Source organism: Akebia trifoliata, chromosome 8 (genome assembly GCF_017979445.1).
Source record: "Akebia trifoliata isolate Shusen 1 chromosome 8, ASM1797944v1, whole genome shotgun sequence".
Taxonomy (NCBI): Eukaryota; Viridiplantae; Streptophyta; class Magnoliopsida; order Ranunculales; family Lardizabalaceae; genus Akebia; species Akebia trifoliata.
In genome coordinates, this window is record NC_141382.1 from 47906660 (window position 1) to 47927307 (window position 20648).

Consider the following 20648-nt stretch of genomic DNA (forward strand, 5'->3'; position numbering starts at 1 on the left):
ATTGGTGTATATATGCCCTTTCTAAGGTAAATGGAGATGCTGTGACAAACCAATAATAATAATTAGTGATGCCTTGTATACTTCTGGAATAGTGAGAGGGTTGTATGCCAAAGGTATTGAAGCAAATACTTTTTTTCTGTTTTTTTTCTTCATTGTTATGGATTTACTAATCTGTGCTTATCAAGCCATGCTTAGCGTGTTTAGTTTACAGAAGGGTCAGGATTTTTCCCCCCCAACTAGTTTACAGACCTTTTGAGTGGTTTGTAATGAACCCTCAAATTATGAGTTTTGTATTTCATTTGAAGATCACTTTTAACTACGTTTGGATTGAGAGAAGACAAACCCATTAAGTGAAGAGAAGAAAAACTCACCATGAGAAATTGAGACAACTTTTAAAGTTTTAAAATGTCTCAAGAGCGATCTAAGGGCAGAGTTGAAATTATAAAATATTTTTAAAAGGTGCCTCTCCACTTACGGAGAGAGAAAACTCACATTTTTTTTTTCTTCTCTACAGTTCTTTTCACTTTTCTCCCCCACTTAACAATCCAAATAAGAGAAATGGAGAGAAATTCATTTATTTTCTCTTCCCTCTATTTCTCAGTCCATCCAGTCTTTCGAAGAATATGATGACCAATTTATAATTATCGAGTTGGGTGGTATTTGACAAACCCGTTACAATCAAATTTTATATATATACATATAAAGATATGCATATAATATAATAATATATTTATAATTTTTAAAAAAAATAAGTAGTCATAACTACTAAGTAGTCAAAAAAAAAAAAAAAGAATTTTTCAGATGCAAAAGGGGTTTGATAATAATACAATTAATTTTTTTGAGGAATATTGAATGGCCAAGGGACTAAATTTGATAAGAATTACAAGGAATGAACCCCTCTAAAATTCTTCTACTCTCTTTAGAGCTCATTAGTAAATAGTTTACTAGGCATACCTGTAGTCTAACACAAATAAATAAATATTCTTGATTTTTTAATTAAATAAGTTAGGATTTATTTTAATATGGAGATAGGTATAAAAACTCTCAATCCATCTCTTTTGGAAGTAGGATAAGATTTGATCTTGTCCCTAGTTTGATCAACACAAAGAGAAGGTAACTATATTTTTCTTTTAATAATACTTTTTTTTTTTTTGATAAAGTGCAAATTTTATTAAAAGAGGACAAGAAATCCTCAAAGAAACAACAAGAGAAACAAAGTAAACAAAAACAACCACTCCCTAATTCCCATCAAATAAAATCGCTTCATTTTTCGTTTGGTTGCAAAGAAGGCAATCACTCATTTCTAAGCTCTACATTTAAGAGACCAAAGAGTTGGGCCGAAAAAAAGGGGTAAGCTATTCGTAGGTGAATTTTCTGAGATTTAAAAATCATGTCTAGAGCAACTCAGGGTCAGCATTTACAAGGACCATTCAATGTATAAGCACAAAGCGGAGTATAGGAGATCATGTCAATTTCTTCAACTACTCAGACTCAAACCAAAAGGGTGGGAAATAGTTGGGGGGAATTCAGACTAATAATTGAAGCCCAAACACAACTAAAACTTCCGACTCCAAGTACCCCAAATTGATACAAATGCTACCAAGACAATGTACTGTTTATAGCTGACACTAGATTAAATTCAAAACCATAACTATGGAAGGATACATTATAAATCAAGGATTCCAAGACAAATAGGACCAAGACAACACAAAAAAAAAATGCACCGTGACTTCAATTAGGGCACTTAAATGGATGAAACCCTAGTAAAGATTAACAGTCAAACAATCCTTAAATAACCATTTCTATTGTTTAGATTCAATTATACATAAAGATTGAGAAATTGACAAGGATGTGATCCACAAAATTAGTATTTGTGAGTTAAGTGGAAGAGTACTTACCGATTGCTATGTGATTGATGTTTATTGATCAAATTAAAAAAATTGAATTACAAAATAAACAATAAGACCAACCATATTTATGAATTATGGAGATGAATATTGGATGCTCAAGAAACAAGTTTATAGAACGAGCATAAGAGGGATGAGGATGTTGAGATGGATGGGTAGTGAAATTAAGAAAAAAGTAAAAATAAAATAAATAATAGATAAGTATATTCAGGAAGATTTAGGAATAGCTACAATATGAGATGAAATAAGGAAAAGTAATTTGGGATGGTTTTAATGTGTCAAAGAAGATCAACAACATTGGAGAAAATGGGTACAAGTCAAGGACCCTAAAAGGAAAAGAAGTGGACAAGAAATGATATAGATGTAGGTAGGAAAAATATAAAGGAACCAAAATTATACAAAGATATAGTTTGTTTTTTTATCAGTAAGCCTGTTTTTTATGAGATCAGTAAATTGGTGATGGTGGCAGGAATTAAACCTAAGTCTATGGTATCTTCACCCATAGACTTCACTAAGTTAGCTGACATTGTTTGGTTTCTGAATTAGTTAAATGGTGAAATATGATTGAAGAAATCAGACCCAGTAATTGGGATAAAACCTAGATCCTACCTACTTTTATTTTGATTTAGAACCTTCATTCTCAACTTTTGATTTAGTCTCTCTCTACCTCCCTCCCCCCAACCCGATCAACCTAACCAACTCAACAAATGTATTTTGTGTTGGGGTGGGCTTGGTTCTCAGCAAGCCAGAGTTGTACTCATAGTTAATAAGATGAAGCCACATCAAACTCCAAGAATTTTATAAATGAGCAAAAGAACTAAAGCACAACAAGGCACTGGATATATTAAATGTAAGGTATTTTCTTGATAGGGTGCTGTCCTTATATCTAATTAGGTGAAATTGTGTATAGATTTCTCCGTAATTCCTCACAATTCCAGTTTTAAAGTGTTATGCAGATAAAACCCTGAATTATGGTGTTGGCAATCCATTTCTTGAACACATAGCAGTACAGTTGTAAATGCAACTGAAAAACATGCAAATTGCAGAAAAGTGATTGATTGCTTATTGTGATTAGTATTAGGGTTTCATTAGTAGAAGGAGCGAAGTAATCGAAGTAATAGTTGGTTGAGTAGACCAACCTAAAGTCTAGGTACTTCTAGCCAAAATATACAATGGGGACCAACCAAGGTAAGGAGATACCAAAAATGTGGAAACAGCAAAAAGAAACAATAGAAACTACTAACTAGCACCTCCTAACAATGATTCCTACTTAAAAACAAAATCCTCAAATAAAGAGACCCCCTAAACACCTCGTGGTGCTGGACAGGAAGTAAACCACTTACTGAAACAAGTCATGAATCATGCCTTCAAACATAAATTTTTTGTTTAAATGTTGAATAAAAATCATGGGTAAAGTGGAGAGAATGTGAAGCGTACATGGGATAGGAAGTAACAATCATTGAAACAACTACTTGAAAAATTCTGAATTTAAAACTGTACTCATGTTCAATGAACCATCATACACTATTAGGTCTCAATGAACTCCTTGTTTGACTATTAGTAAGTAGAAGCGGCTTAATGTTTTTTAACTTTTAATAAGTAAAGATATTTCATTAGTTAAAATATGAAGAAAAGGGGTCAAGGCAGACAAATATAGAAAAGGGTACAACTTAAAAATAGGTCCCATTTAAACCAAAAGTCTTCAAAAGCAGACCCCTTTGAACTCCTTAAATATTTTGCTTAAAGAAAAAAGGAAAAGAAAAGAAACTGGAAGTCCAACTATGGACATGAGAATTTCCTAAAAAGAGTGCACCTTTCCTTCAAAATCTATTTTGTTTCTCTCTTTCAGATTCTCCAACATAAGGAAAACAGGGTAAAAGATCATAAGTTTCTTTTGTCGTTCGAGAAAGCCTTAACGTGCCAACTTTGAAACAATGCTAAAATTGAAGATGGAAAACACTAAGAGGTTCAAAATGATGCTAAAAAATGCACCCATACTTCTCTCATAAAAGGGCAATAAATTAGCAAATGATTGATAGACTCCCTATCCGCTTTGTACAAAGAAGGAAAAAGTTGACGGATGCTATTCCTCTGTGGTGAGGATTTTTTCAAGGACGGCTCAATGTTGGGAGTAGAAGCATAATCAAAAACTAGAAATTGAACTACTTTATGAGAAAATACAGGAGTGGGATTCTGATGCAAGAACAATATGCTAAGTAAAAGATTCTTGGTTGGTACTTGGGTTTGACTAAAATCAATTATCTTGATGACGCTAAACTTGTAAGAAGTAGCAAAATCTATTTCAAATGATATGGTATGCCAAACACATGAATAAGAACTCCAATGCTTTCACTTGACATTCGTTAGGGACAAGAAACCATGAAATAAACCTACGTAGAAGATCCGAAAGACTTCCTTTCCCACATTAGTCGGGTGGGTTAGCTTTATAGCTGCATAAAAATAGATCAACCACACTAAATGGGGATGGATACTTATAGCTGCCAATAGAAGATTTGCTTGTTTCCTGACCTTAACCAACATATTCGACAAAAGTTCTTTTTTTTTTTAATTTTTTATAATGAAGGATGGACTAATGCCTTCGGATGCACACTATCACTTGCAAACCCGACAAAAACTCATTTCAATCACCTATTTTAGCAGGAATTGAATAAGTAGAAAGCCATCAATATCTAAACATTTCTATCATAAATTTGCATTAGAATCAGATAATAACTTCACAATTCATCTAAAAATCCACTAGTGCAAAATTTCTACATAAACAAAGAAAATATTTATATCCACGAATTAGGGCTTGAAAGTGTAAGGCTGTGGGAGTGACATCGGACCTCTCCTAACCTCATCATTATCCAAAAGCCTCTTAACCCTCTTCTTTGCGCAATACTGTCGATCGAAATGCTTAACCTACAGTTCCAAAAAAGCTAGCTTTTTTATCCCATAATTAATTTTCCATAAAATTAAATAGAAAAAAAATAGAGGGTTCAAATAGAAATGTAGGCGTGAATTATTACCCATGTGGATCTGCAATTTTTAACAAATTCAGCCCTAGACTTCTTGCATTCGGCAGGATAGAGGAGGCCCACAGAGGCTATTTCAGTGGGTTTCTTGTTTGATTCCTTCTCTATACAAGCATAGAATGCATCTCTCGCCTAAATTGAAAAATAACCCATTAGAGATCACTCTTTTTTAGTTCTCTCTCTCTCTCTCTCTATTTTTGAAGAAAACAGGAAGAAAAAACAGAGAAAGAAACAAGAAGAAGAAGAAGAAGAAGAAGGGGTACCTTGTAGCAAGCTTGTCTGGCTTCTGCAAGGACGTCTGTGTAGATTTTATCAGAATCTCGAGGTGGGTGATCTTCCATGACCTTCATCACAGTAGTATTAGAGAGAGAATATGGCTGAAGTGGGGAAGAAGATGGTCTTCAAATAGAGTGAAGATTTCGTGTCGAAGTCTTTGATGATATGTTGGATCAAGAATCATGATCAGTTTTCTTGGGCCTCGAAAGCCCACTAATATTGGTTCCGGTTGGGGTTGAAAGTCCGGTCCAATCCCAGCCCACGTACAAGAATACTGTCATTTTCGATCCATCCCAAAAGACACGTGGCATACTTATCTCGGTTTTAAAACTCACCTTAGTGGATCCCGATTTGACTCTGCCAGTGAGAATGGGGACTGTCTATCCCATGTGAATCGGACTCTGCTTTTATTTGGGCATAAACCAGTTCGAACCATAGTTAGCAATTTGTTGTACTACAAAAATCGCGATTAATTCGAGTATGATTTGGAATATACATTTAATAGTTCGTTTAAAAATTCAAATAATGGCAAAAATTTGATACGAGAACGATTTGAATATAATTCGATTTCAATATCCAAATATTTAGGAAAACGCCCTATCTTTTTAAGATATATTATTTTTATATTTTAGTTTTCAAAATCACCATCAATACCTTTCATCTTTAAACTCATCCTTGTAAATTAAGAACATATGATACTTTTATGCATTTATATCAAATACTCAAGCCTTATTACAAATCAATAACACTTGGATACCTTTGCACGTATTCCATTTTAATATTTATTTTAAAATAACATATATAAAAAAATAAAAATAAAATAAAACTAAGAATATTGTTTTTGTTCCTACGATTAATCATACTATTAAAGCAAATCTTCATAATCCAAAGCATATACTATCTGACTTAATTAAGTTAGCAAGACTCATGTTCAAAAAATCCGAGAGTGAAAAAACTAAGTATAATACTAAAGTAACATTATGGGGGGACATTTTTACGTGAAAGCATGTATGAACCATAGATGCTTTTGATTGAGATCTCTTTTACATAAAAAATGTCCCATACAATATTCCTCCAGCACGATTCAAAAATTAATTGTTGATTGATAATTGTGGGATTCGATAACAAACAATGATTAGTGATTGTCTATTGATGAAACATTTGATTTGTTTAATTTGAAAGAAAGAATAAATCATGAATGATTCAAAAAAATTCATTAAGTCAAGAATTTTTAATAAGAGTTGAATTGGACGAAAGTTTTAATTGTTTTGTGTATTATTCAAAAACTTCAGTTATAATTTGTGAATTATTCCAAGAATCACTAACAATGGTTCAAACTTCAAACATGCCAATTTTTTATAAACTCAGAGGATTTTTTAAACCTAAATTTGACTCATCAAGTCAGAACAAGATTGAAAAGAAGTTTGACTCAGCCAGCAGCCATTCAAATTTCAAAAGAGCTGATTTTTGAACTCGGTCGAGTCAGGTAGTTTCCATACTTTAAAAATCTTCTATCGAAGCTCATACTTTCAATTGAATCAAGTTCCAGACATTCGTAAATATATTAAGTTCTTTAAAAATATATATTTTTAATTATTTGAAAAGCATTTTAATGATCATTAACTAACAAAAATTAAAATTGTTATTATAGTTCAAAAATTAATATAACATAAAATCAGTTAATATCGAAAGCTAAAATAAGTTTTTGGTGAGAGCTTTTTGGATTTCTATGCAATAGAATGAGCAAGTTTACATATTTAAGGATGAGCCCAGTCCATCAATATGACTCAAAACTTCACAAATCATTTTTTGCTCAACCTCAACAAGGTTAATGTAGATGATCATATTGTTACAAATTTAAACAATATAATATATAATAGAGAAAAACAAGATAATATATAAATGATTCTCTGAGGGAATCAACCACCAACTAAGCTCTTTACCACAATGTCTCCTTAGATTTGATCATTCCTCTCATCTATTTTTATAGCTAATTCACAACTACCTCAAGTGCTAGTTTAAATGAGAATTAACCTTATCTAAAACTAGCTGATAACCAAAAAACTAAACCACCTAATATGTTAGTGAACTCAACTATGATCATCAACCATGACCGCAGGACTAAGCTTTCCACGAGTGCTGCCAGGATGGGTGCATTTGGTTGCAACAATATAACAGGAACATTCCTCTTTAGAGACAATTTTCTGAGAGTTTTTTGTGTACCTCTCATAAGTTAATAAGAACAGGTACTTGATTATAGTAGAAGAAACCTCGGTGCCGAGAGAGAAATAACAAAACTTTGACAGCTAAAATACAGCTAATATAGTGAGAGATTAAACACCAAACAATATTGCATAAACCTTAAATCAAAACCATGCCAACACCATTCTTCGCATTTTCATAAGTTTTTTGAGAGCACACCGGCAGCAAATAAAAGATTTCTCCGAGAGAACTGTTTCCAAAACAGTTAACCAACATTAGATCATTGTATTTGTCTTGTATTTTTAAAATAGAAAATTAGAAACCAGAGGCATTGAAAAAGGCAATTATGAGTTACCCGCAATGTGTAGACAGGACTAGACTTGGTTGGTAACGTCTTCAGTGATCTCAATCTGTTTGTACTTCCCGCTCTGCTGATAAAAATTGGATTAGCTAAAATCTCTCTCCGAAAGAAAAAGGTTCGAATCAGACAAATTTGGGCACTTTTCTGATAACTATGTTGTGGTTGAACTTACTTTTCTTCCGTCTTTGGCGTTTTCGTGCTTGCAGTCACATCCCATAACTTGACGGTGCAATCGGCAGATCCAGAAGCAAGAAGTGAACCTTCACCACTAAAAAGTTCAAGGAGAGTGGGTGATTTTAGCAATGAAGATAAATCAAAATCTTCTTACAATCATATTAATTGTATCACGCAATTGTGAAGTTGCGTGGCACTCAAGAAATTTCAACCTGAAATCAAGCGTCCAAATACATGAGCTGTGCCCTGTTAAAGGTGTAACACAACGCCCGCTTGAAAGATCCCACATCATGATCGTGCCATCTTCATCACCTGATGCCATATACCGCCCGTCGGGTGACATTGCCAATGATAATACCATACTCCTGTGACCAATGAAAATTCGGACACACTCCCCACTTTGCACGTCCCACAATCTAACGGTCTTGTCACTAGAACCAGTTGCAATGTAGTTACAGTTTGCATGCCACTGGATACACTGAATAATAATGTACAATTTGTCAGAATCAGTCAGCAAATTACTAATTTTTCTATCAAAGTGTGTACAAGGGCAACATGGTCTAATAAATAATTTTGCAAATAGTGACTCATGATTTTTTTAATTAAAATTTGTAAGTCAGTTTTAACTAGTTGTTATCAAAATGAGCAGGGCAGAGCAGTCATTTTTTGAGAGTTGACGGAAGTCACACATAGGACTTAGGCTATCCTTGTTCACCAAACGATGGAGGCATTGTAGTTCAAGTGCAAGAACTTTAAAAAGTTATCCAACAACATTATTTTCCCCTTTTTATAGATTATAGGGGTCAGTTTCATTAGGTTCTTCAGAGGCTTGAACCAGGTCTTGGCCTCTTGGGACTTCATATCTAGAGTAAATTTCAGCTTGATTTTAATAGATTGTGATTGAGGTTCATCTTGATACCCAATGTATAACGGAATAGCCAACAGATTGAGAGAGAATCATGAAAGAAGCATTAAATTACTCACATCGACATCAGATAAATGACCTGCCATTATTCTCAGAGGTTGTATTCTATCCATGGACCAAATCCTAGCAGTTCGGTCATGTGAACAGCTGGCAAAATAGTGCCCCATTGGGCTAAACTGCAACAAATAAGACGATAAAAGATTGCTGGTCTTAGTTATGAATAAGAAGCATACTTACGCCCCAAAAAATGATGTTTTAAAGATAATAGTAAATTTTTTATGAGAACACATCATAAAAATGTTACAGCACTTGCATAAAAGCCAATAACATGGAACACGGAAGAAGCAATTCGAAAGAAGTCAAGAGGCCAAAGAAACTACCCCTTTACTCAATAACCAGTCTATTTTTCAACCGATAGAAGCATATATTGAGACCGAGATTTTTAATCAAGGATAAACAAATAAATAATATGTTAGTGCATGATAAACCATAAAAGGCATAAACGTAAGTTGGTCCCCAAGAATCCAATAAAAAGAACAAACACAGCAGTAATGGATCATGAGACATTTGAAGGCTGAAACACAAATAAAACTAATATATAGACAGCTGAATATTGTCTGTTTGAATAGAAAATTTAACACAAGCATATGGACAAATGCAGTCAAATACAAGCAAGAAGAGTTGGACTAATACAGTTGCCGTTCTAAACAGGACCCAGACTTGGCATCAGCTTAACTTGCAAATCGATTCATTTTTTTACATCACATTGCCAAGCTTGTATTATTTCAACAGATTTTTCGTCTATGCAATAGAATTAGCAATGCCATATCACATCAATTCATTATTCGGCTTATGATAACTTAAGGCCCCTTCGCCAAGGAAAACAGAGACTTGGCAAATTTAGAATACAAGAAGGCAATAGCTGGGAAGAAACCAATGGAACTCCCATGGGATCTTAATGTTTTTTTATGCTACAGGATGTCTCAACCCCCTTTGGAAGTGGGACTAATCTCTGTGGCAAAGTCGCGGGATCTAAATGAATTAATGATGATGTTGGTACTTTGTTTCCTCCTTTTGCAAGATCCCTCTCAAATATTTGTGTGTCACTTTCTTGTAATAGTCTTGTGTGCCAAACCCCAGCTAACTTGATACCATAAGACAAATAAGAAACATATAAAAATAGGAAATATAATCACCTTGTTGGTGAAACCGTTCATAAACTCAATGTCAGATACTAAAAGTGTATGGACCATTATACATATATCCCCAGGAGATCTCCTAGATCAAAATCAATTATATCAGAGATTGCAATCAGCTGACCAAGTAGATTTTGAAAAGTGAATCTCTCCTAACTGTACTAATTAATGACAAAATAAAATATCCAAGGCACTAGATCATTCCATGTTATCTATCTTGAACATCGTCAAGTATGTCAGTGTCAAAGATGTTCCCATGAAAATAAACTAGTTTGATATATTGTTGCCTTGTTGGTAAAAATGCCATTCTATAAGAATTCATCCATAAAAACATAGAATATGTAGAAACGTAACATGATAAACAGGTACTTAAAATCACATAAATGATGCATATTAATTAGCGAAAATTTTAAAAGAATGTACTTTTCAAAATTTTACTGATAAGAGTATGTCAAAAAAATCCATAAAGGGATAGCCAACACCAGTATTTTTTAAATACTGGCAGAGATATCATGTCATGTAAAGGCTGCATGACAAAGCAATGGAAGCATTGTGAAGTGATGTAGAATTCATGTCTGAATTAAATAAAATGAGTGTTAGGCACGTGTCATTGCCAGCATAAGCCGTTGCGTACATCCAAAACATTTCAAGACGAATTGCAGAAGATTAAATTTCTACCTGAACATCCCACACAGGGTAATTATGACCTTTGTAGCAAACAAGATTCGCATTCAACTTTGTGCTCCATAATCGAACTGCATCAGTGCAATTTAATTTTGTTGAATCACCAAGTAGCTTCAAGTTATAGAATGTGCAAAAAACCAATCACTAAGAAAATATCAGTAAAATGCTACATGTAAGGAACCATACTGGTTGAGTCTGATGAAGAAGACAGAATAAAATCCCCTAAAGGGCTAAATGTAGCTGAATAAACGGGTCCAGCATGCCCTTGAAACAATGTATATGATCTTTTCCCACTCTGTGTCCCCAGAACCTGTTCATTAGGATTCATCTCATTTTCTCCCTGCATAGTAGCTGACACCAAAACAGGTTATTATAAAATTAAAAAAAAAAAAAAAATTATCAACACAATGACTATGTTGATGTGTGTGTTAATATAAATGTTTTTTGTATATTAAACGATTGATAGAAATAACCATTATGGCCATTAAAATTCACAATTGTCACATGTCATCTTTATCAAAAGTAATGATTACATAATCAAAATTAGCTTTTTTATTTTGGTAATATAAATTGTATTAGATAAAAGGAGAGGAAACCCCTAATTTGAAGGGAACAAAATACAAACCCAAAAATGTGAAGGAAGGCCCTAATTAAGACCACATAAAAGAATAGTCCAGAAAGAAAATGAAGCAATGAATTTATTGGAAATAGGGAAGCATGATCTACACAATAATGTAAATTCATTGAGATAGGGGCAGTAATATGGCAAGATAGAAGCACAGATCTACCATTATAGGAACATGAAAATGCAAGTGCTACATCTAGAGCACCAATTCAAAGCTCATGATTTGAAGCATTAAGAATAAGAATTTGGATTCTAACTTCTTAACATTAGGTAATAGGTTTATAGCTCTTGATCCCTAAGACCCTTTTCTTGCATATATAATATGGTGGAACTATCAAAATTGTCCAACACAACACCATGATATCAGAAGAGGAGTGCAGAAATAAATGATAATTTCCTGAAGTAGAAACTACTTAACCAGACAGCAAGTTGGCACATAAACACTCACAAGTCTCAGCTTGTTGTCCGATCTTTGCCATATCCCAAACCTGAAAAAAAAAAAAAAAAAAAAAAAAAAAAAGAAAGAAAGAAAATTAATGAAATATAAGGAGTAAAACTCACTTTCCACAATAAGGGTAGCCTTGTGCATGCAAGCACCCAGTCACCCATAACTGGGTAAGTAGCACATGAGCACGTGAGACTAGCAACATACTTATAAGTTCTGACAAAAGGAGAAAATATAAATAAATAAAATAAAAAAACCTTCAGTGAGGAGTCTGAGAATCCCCCAGCAACAAGCGATCCATCATGGGATATTGATGAACAGTTCAAACTAACAAGTATTTGAGACAAACATCAGCATTGGAACATAAATTATGAAGAAAAAAACCTATAAATGATAAACCTTCAACGGACAAAAATTCTCTTACCCATTATGTGTGTTAATAAATGTATAAAAGCAAACTGATGGTAATGCCATGCTACCCAACTGTACACGATTTCTAAGGTCCTCAAGAATGGATTGTTCTACTTCCGTAGGCCTGAAAGAAGGCAATTCACAAAATAGATAAATACTACATAGCAGAAACACTACACCAGGATCGATGTTGTTTCACATGTACATATCTTTTTTTCTAAAAATATTCATAATCCTATATCAGGTAATGTAGTACAACAGTAGCAAAGTTTTTCTTATACATGTCCTTAAGAAAAAGTCCATGTAAATCTCCTCATCAAGCCTCCCAAAAACAATGATACAATATGAATAACCAAACAAGAGGCCTAGGGTTTGTTTTTTCAAATGTGGTTTCTGTGGGAGTCCTGAGCTGTTTTGGGGTCAGAGTTCAACTTGGCAAAAAAATTTGTGTGGTCAATCCTCCCTTTTGCAGTGTCCTGGGCGTTATGGAAGGAGAGAAATCGGTGAATATTTGAGGAGTGCTCAGCCTTTGACGTGTGCTTGTCCTCAATGGGCTTTTTATTTTTTTTGTTGTTGTAAAATTTTGAAGGGTTTTAGGGAAGTGTTTTTTGAGGAATTCTTGGGTAGATGGGAGTGGGTTTGTACCTTATCTCCTGTCTATTTTGTTTGTTCTGGTTGTTATCTTTGTTGGTCATCTCGACCACTTTAATACAATTTGCATTTACTTATAAAAAAAAATATATTGAGGAGAATAGGCAAAACAGGTCCCTGCCTCTAGGAGATTTTTGTATACATCAAATTTAGCAAACAAACCAGTTTGATCCTACGAAAATAACGACTACATAAAAAATTCAAACTAACAACCTGCAAGTTGGTAGAAAGCATTAGTGAGTCCCAAAAAACGTCCAAGCCTTACAGTCTGTAGGAACAGAATGGAATTTTAAACCCTTAATTTTACATACCCACTTACCTAATTTTCTCTTGTTTTCATCTAAAACAACTTTGATTATCTGGAAAACTCAGTCAAAAAAATAAGCAATGACATTGCTTAAGCAACATGAATCCCAACTCCACCGGTGTAGTGCTTATTCTACATTCTCAGTCCCAAGCCCAGATAAAGGAGGGCTGCATCATGTTGGCAGCCGGTGTAAAAATTCGCCACCTAACAATAATCTTGATCATACATATATCATTGAGTTTATGATGGGATCTATGGTTTTTAATACAATTGAATAGAGAAACGGGTTTCATTAAGCCAACCCGTGCATGTCTTGTGATAAAGCTTTGAGGATGAATATTGGATCACAAGCAGTCCCATTACTAGAAATACTGAATCTAACATAGATATATTAAAATTATATAAACGATAAATACATACAAAATAAATGAAAACAAAACATTTAAATAAATTGAGATTCATATGAAAAATAGGTGTCCGGTGAGTACAAGACATTCAACATGACAAATTCTTAGAAAATGGAGAGTCTTCAATGAATAGGACAGGATTAGCTTTTTTTGGTACCTTAGCTTAGATTAGTTCATATTAGCTATGTCTTTACCCATTAAAAATGAAAGTCGAAACAGAGGAGTCTTGTGGATACCTCACGGGTAAAGTAAGCTCTGGTTTGACTCGAGGTGCCATGGACACAGTGTTTGTCTCAGAGCGAACGCCTTTTCCTGTTGCACCAACAACTTTGTCCTTTTTCATTTTCTTAACTGAAGTCCCTTGCTTTCCTCCCTCCACCGATCTCTTCTGGATGAACAAATGCAAATGAGAGCAAAAATTATCATAAGTATTTTATAGTTCTACAGAATATATTAGATAAGAAAACATATAAACGGAATGATGTTATGAATAACAGTAAAAATATTGATGTATTATGCCTTCAGCCGGCATTAAATTACCTTGTTATCGTCCAAGTCCCCCTCTTTCGTTTCTCCTTCAGCCTTTTCAGAATCTGACATCAAACCCCCTGCCTTCTCTAGACGATCTTCTAAAGAATCTTCAAGTAACTATGATAGGACAAATACATGCAAATGATAAAAGTTCAAAAGCAAACAATTGCAGATTCTCAGCAACAGAAAGAGCATACATTTCCAATTGAAAACAAGAAAACCCAATATTAATGGTTAAAGGGATAGCTTCATTTAGATTTGAGAATTAAGCACAAAGAGGGGGCAAATTTGGACCCAGCAGACACTAATCAGACTCTAAAATATGTAAGTTACAGCTATAAGCCTCTTCTCATAGGTATTCAAGTTACTTTTATTATACTTAATTGCTCTTCCATATAAAGGAGCTTAGTTCCTCTGTGTAATACATCTAATTCAATAAAGTTGTTATTCTTAGGATTAACATAAACCAATTGAACTGTAAATAAGACGTATTTCAGTGCATAGTGAACAGAAACTCAAAAAACAAAGGATTCTTATTCATAATGACAAAAAATAGTTCTAGTTGGTCTCAAGACTAACCCCCCAATGTATTTCTTTCTCATTTATCAGCTTAGATGTATCTTGGCTGCTCCCAACTAAAGTTACAACCTCCGCATCATCAGAAATTGAGTTCGGTTGTCCATGAGAAACTGTCAACGGATCAGATGAGTGGAATATGCATAATTAAGCATCCACAGGAAAGACAAGCATTTCCAGAATATAAATCCAAAGAAATGAACAGTAAGTAGATATTGATCATAAAAGTCCTTCCATCAAACATCAATAATTGCAGGAAGAGTAGTACCTTGGAAATTAATACGTTCATTAATTATTCCAAGCATTGTAATGGACTGAGTCTTGTGCAGATATTCCAGTAGAAGTTCGTAAGAATACTGATGAAGGAGAAAAAAAAAACAATCAGCATTTGTCATTTCTTAAGGTTATGCCTAATTTGAGCATGACTTGAACAACAAGGAAAGGAGAACAAGTCTCAACATGAGCACCATACGAGAAATGTGGCCATTTTCTAAATATAAGATTTTAAATAATTTCAAAATCCAATAAATATGCAAACAGAATTGAACATTTAGAGAAAGCTATAAATAAATTGAGAAGAATCAAAAGACCACCTGACATATCTTTATGTTTACTTTGCCCTGCCTCAGAGTATGGGCGAATTCCATTTCCTGCATGGTTACAATTATCATAGAATATTCACAATTTCCACTACTTTAACCAAGTCCAGAATATGATAATGTGAAATGAAGGTCAAGAACAGTAATAAACCTCTAGATGTGAGGGGGAAAGAATGCCTTCCAACTTTTGAAGGTCCCGTGAGTGCAAGAGTTCATGGTCTTCGCGGAAGCTATTAAAAAATGCCCTCGCTGGGGATTCCAAATGCATTTAAGAAAAGCATATAAATGCAGTTACTACACTAATGGTTCAGATTGGAAGTTTCATTCGATGATACCAAACACTATGGAATCCAACCAATTCAAATAATACCTTCCTGAGTATGCCCTTTGGCCACAAGATCCATAAAACAATGGATAAATACTGGATAGAGCACACGTAGCAACTCATGCTGCACAATGCAAATAAAAATTATGTAAAATGATTTGAGAGTGTGTGTGTATGTGTGAAACATTTCACAACAGAATTGGGGAATGATAGGAGCTTCTACTTAGAAGCAGTAGCAAGAGTCCTACAATGATTGGGTAATAACTCATAGCAATTCCAGTAAAGATAGAATTTTTTATTTTTTCATCAAAGAACACACACATTAATGACAATTTTGTAGGTGAAACATAAATAAAATTGCAACAAAGAGCGAGAATAATGATATCCGAATACTGAAATCAATAAAGAGAATATTTTTTTTTTCAAGGAAGAAAGGTCTTCAACGATATTCAACAAACAAAAAATAAGAAACAACCCTAGTACACATTTTTTAATAGGTTTTATACTTCTTGCATTCCTGCACAATGTAAGCGATCTACACTTACTACCCCTACATTATTTTAACCCATTAAAAGAAAAATAAGTAACAACAACCATCTAAGGGTTGGTGATATGGACAAGTACCCAAAGAGAGAAAAAAAAAGAAGAAACAACAACCCTAATACACATTTTTGAAGAGGCTTTATACTTCTTGTATTCCTATACAACATAAGTGATCTACCCTTACTGCCCCTACATTATTTAAACCCATTATGATTTCTAAATTACCATAATCATTAACTTTGTTGGTGGGGCCAGAATGTCAAAAGGCATAACATAAAACCTCTTGCTGTTAGAAAAGGCCCTTAACATTTCTTCATGTGATTGAAAGAGGAAGCAGAGGACCGTCATCAATGCTCTTGATTTGTGAAGAAGCTGTGTGGCTTGGGAATCTTGTGTTTGAGGCTGTGAAGTCACAGGAGAAGTCATTCTGGTGGAAATTGGTGGTGGAAAGGAGAGTCAAGTTGGCAGTTGCAGACCAAAAACTAGTAATTTCTTCAAGTTGCCCGTTGATGTTTTCTATATTTTATTCCAATGGTTCCAAACATGAGCAAAGTTTGCATCGTTGTGTAAATTTTAACAACATCATATTAGTTTAAAACTCCAAGTTCAAGGATCCAAGAACTTGCTCTGGTAACAAAACAATGTAAAATAAAAATGAAGAGGAATAATAATGCAAGAATCATACCCAAAATTTTGCATTAATTTTTCATTCATAAGCTATCCAACATTGATTCTATAAAAAATAATAATCATCATCATCAAAGACTTATCCCAACTATTTGGGGTTGGCTAAATAAATTATGTTCCTCCATCAATTCTATCAAAACCCATCATATCAAAAAAAAAGGTATCTAACCGACAACTAATTTACCTTGTACAAATCCAATGAACTATACGTCCATGACCTTAGCTTGCTATACCCTTCCTGGTATCGTGCTGGACCACTCTCTGACCTAGTAGGCAAGAACATCCATTAGAAAGGTGAAAATACGCATTACAACTATAATCAACTGGATTGCAACAGACAGAAAATCAGTGTTACTGAATTTTAACTTCACCAACTCAAATATTTTATTGGATTGATCACAGCAAAATAATGCATGTAAGTCTGCTAGGAGTTGTCTGAGCCTTTGTACAAAAAAAATAAAAATCGCAGTCACTAATGGACTGATTCAAGCAGAAAGACAACACTAGTCAGAGGTATGACAAATGCGATCCCACTTGAACAATAAGTCTTCAAAGAATACCCCTTTAAACTGTTTGAATGCATCACACCAAAAAAACAGAATCCAACTCCATCTCTATGAGACTTCCAAACTTCTTGGATATTCCAGGTGAGCGTCCCCATTAAAGCAGGTTAGTGAGGTTCTTATTTCGAAAAAGAAACTTTATATGTCCTACTACAAACACCATCTAGTTTACTTCATGGTACTAATAAGATAAAAGAGATAACCGATCAGGCATGAAATGGATGATTTATTTAAGAAAACAAACAGTGAAGTAAAGAAGACCAAACAGTACTGCATCGCTAGGATCTATGTGAAAGGAAAATGGCAAAGAGCATTCCTAACGTTATAGAACACTGCCATTCAGCTCAACAAAAAATGGAGCCATATTTATAAAATCTTATAAGAATTGACAATAAGATTAATATATGTACACAACCATATGGAAAATATCTCGACTAGTTCTCTTAAAGCACATCATCAAGCTGCAAAAAAGCTCCTTAAAAACCCCGAATAATTTGAATGCAACTTGATGTGAACCCAACCAATACACCAAAAATCATAGGCATTTATGGTGTGGAAGTTTAAGACCATATCCCTAACGGGTCATAACATACCACCATGCTCCGTGGTTGACATCCACGACGGCCCACTTTGTGGTGGCTTTCACTCCCTACTCTCAGGTAGCCCCTTCTACTAATGCCCCCGTTGCCCATTTTGTGACAATTTTCACTCTAGAAACCTACTTTTGGGGCCCCAGGTAACCCTGCCCCAAAGTTGCTCCTCCCAAGGTTTGAGCCCAGGCTTGTGCTAGTTCTAGCAGAAAGAAATATCTCTGGACTATCTTCCCTTCTGCCATCAGTTGGGATATTTGGAAAGAGAGGAACATAAGGATCTTCCATGGAAAGGAATAGTCGACAAGAATTGTATTTTTGAGATCCTGGGTCTTCTCTTCTTTGGTGCAAACTAAACAAAGATTTTGAAGGGGTGTTTTTCGAGGATTTTGTGTTTAGATAGGCTGAGCTTTGCTTCTTGTAATTGTTTGGTGTAGTATTTGTTGTTGGTGTATTGACCTTTTGTGTTTCAGAGGACCCCTCATCCTGCTTTTGTTTTTTATAAAATTATACTTATCAAAACAAAAACAAAAAAAATACCTAAGCGTTAATGGTGCCAAATGTCAAGCCCATAAGTCTTTGGGGTCGTAATACAACTCAACAATGAAACACAAGATTGATTCACCAAAATTTCAAGATCAAACTGAAATGTAGTGAGTCATTGTAACAGACCACAAATGTAAATTTAGTTTAAAACTTGTTTGAAAATATATATTGAGTTCCAATGCAATTCCCAATGTAACCATCACTGAAGTCGACACCAAGGAAGTTCACCCGATACTTTGGTTATTTCTATGCTTCTAGACACCACAACCCACCAAGAGAATCCACATTTTCTTACTAAGATTTTTACCTATTTTCTTCCAATGAACTGTTCATCGAACATGGATTCCCTCGAATGTCCAACTAAGCTCAAATATTATTAGACTTCTAAACAGAGATTATTAGTAAAAATCACAAAAACCCTAATCTTAATTATTCTCAAATATCGAAAGAAACCAATCATCTTAAATTAAAAACTAAGATAAAACCCGAGAATTCAATAGAAAGGACGCGAGCGAGAACAAATATAGATGGTAGAGTGAGAAAATAAAGAAAACTTTGGACGAATTTGATATATGTAGAGAGAATACTCTGGGAAAGAGAAACTCGACTTGGAGATGTCCGGATCGGTCTGTGAAGAAGAAGAGGAGTTCTTTCTCTGCTCTTCTTGGAATGCGAGCTCGGTTTGCTTGAAACCCTTCTTCTTCAAATATGCGATAACTGCTTTCTCGATCTCTTCTTCGTCCATGGATATTGGGTCTCGCTGAAGAAAAAAAAACTCAAAAAAAACGGAGAAGCGGAGAGGGAAACAGCACTTAATTCATAGGTAAACCACCAAAGAATTCACATACAATTTGGGGTGCTGTTAGTAAAAGTTGGTGTGCACTAGACTCTCTCTAATATTAGTAGAATCGTGATAACCGGACTAGACCACGTGGCATACTCTATCGACTCCTATCTGTATCTTGATAATACATATTCCAATGATGCTAATCTTAGGAATAATTCTCAACAGTTAGATTTTGCGTTTGCATGGTCAAATTCACAATGTACTAGAGTTTGCATGTGCCACAGTCATTTTTGGGGAAACACATGAGAACTCGATACGAAGACGATCACTGGTAGTAAGCAATTGGTCGATCGATGAAAGCTTACTATTGTCTCAATCCCAAAAAAGGGGAGTCCTTTGTCGAAAGAGTGGGCAATAGTTGAGGCATGCCATACTAAAATTGTGACGTTGGATCAATATGGGAGGAACAGAGTATGGATAAGAAGGAAATTCATTGCGTGAAATTCACTTTTCAAGTCAGGTAAGAAACAACTCGTTGAGTTAAAAAGATCGAAAATTTTTGATTTCTTTAGGCAGTCCTTATTCTATTCTTTGGCAAGGAATAGTGGTCCAGTTTGATGAGGGAAGAGTACCCCTTTCCCTTCTTATGACCCCCTTTCCCTAAAAACTGTTTTTCCCCCCTTACCCTCTCAGGGGGAGTAGCTCAGAGTTCATAAAACAAGTTCTCTAAACTAGTCATCGGGTCCCTCAGACCCGAAAAGTAAGTAATCTCTTCCAAGTATACTAATTTAATGAACTTCAGTTTGCCTGATAGGAACATTGAATAGAAAAGGAAAAATAATAAAATTTTAGTGGGTTATCAAAAAATGAGTAAATGGGTAAAAGCAATAAAGTTATAGAGATATTCTTATAAACATATGTTTCAAATATAAAAAAATGATAATTAAGAAAAATTGAGATAAAATCAGGTGGTGTTGTACTTGTATATACCACAGATCACACTGGAGTCTGATGAATATTATTATGTAAGGCCATCAATGAGTCAGTTATGGTCTATATATATCTTGATTCATGTAATGCCCCTGATTTTTGTTTACGTTTCTCAAGAAAAATTTATAGGTTAACCAATATAATTTATTTTTCTTGAATTGGAATTTGATAAATTCAATTACACCATTAGATCCATAACAAAAAATTAATTGAAATAAACTATAAGATAACTTTAAGACATAGACTTACTAAAAATACGAGAATAATTATGTTAATGACCATTACATCCCTAGGCTTCTATAAAT

General features: G+C 34.3%; 2 protein-coding genes across 3 annotated transcripts; both read right to left on the minus strand.

The window, feature by feature from the left end:
* Positions 1 to 4594: 4594 nt before the first annotated feature.
* Positions 4595 to 5339, minus strand: LOC147397352 (Cytochrome c oxidase, subunit Vib family protein). The gene is made up of 3 exons (XM_086452936.1): positions 5206 to 5339; positions 4937 to 5074; positions 4595 to 4829 (listed from the first exon to the last, which is right to left on the minus strand). Exons 1-3 carry the CDS (start codon positions 5290 to 5292, stop codon positions 4713 to 4715), a joined length of 342 nt encoding a protein of 113 aa, XP_086309062.1. The 5' UTR covers positions 5293 to 5339; the 3' UTR covers positions 4595 to 4712.
* Positions 4595 to 19379, minus strand: TAF5 (TBP-associated factor 5). Of its 2 annotated transcripts, none has more exons than XM_086452935.1 (20): positions 19175 to 19379; positions 17052 to 17133; positions 15683 to 15761; positions 15464 to 15561; positions 15307 to 15363; positions 14982 to 15069; positions 14717 to 14826; positions 14147 to 14254; positions 13843 to 13994; positions 12255 to 12365; positions 12088 to 12157; positions 11834 to 11873; positions 10947 to 11111; positions 10755 to 10831; positions 8940 to 9056; positions 8168 to 8433; positions 7954 to 8049; positions 7776 to 7848; positions 5206 to 7670; positions 4595 to 4829 (listed from the first exon to the last, which is right to left on the minus strand). In XM_086452935.1, exons 1-19 carry the CDS (start codon positions 19309 to 19311, stop codon positions 7617 to 7619), a joined length of 1980 nt encoding a protein of 659 aa, XP_086309061.1. In that variant the 5' UTR covers positions 19312 to 19379; the 3' UTR covers positions 4595 to 4829; positions 5206 to 7616. The 2 variants fall into 2 exon arrangements, with proteins under 2 accessions (XP_086309061.1, XP_086309060.1); XM_086452934.1 differs by having other exon boundaries at positions 19154 to 19378.
* Positions 19380 to 20648: the final 1269 nt, after the last annotated feature.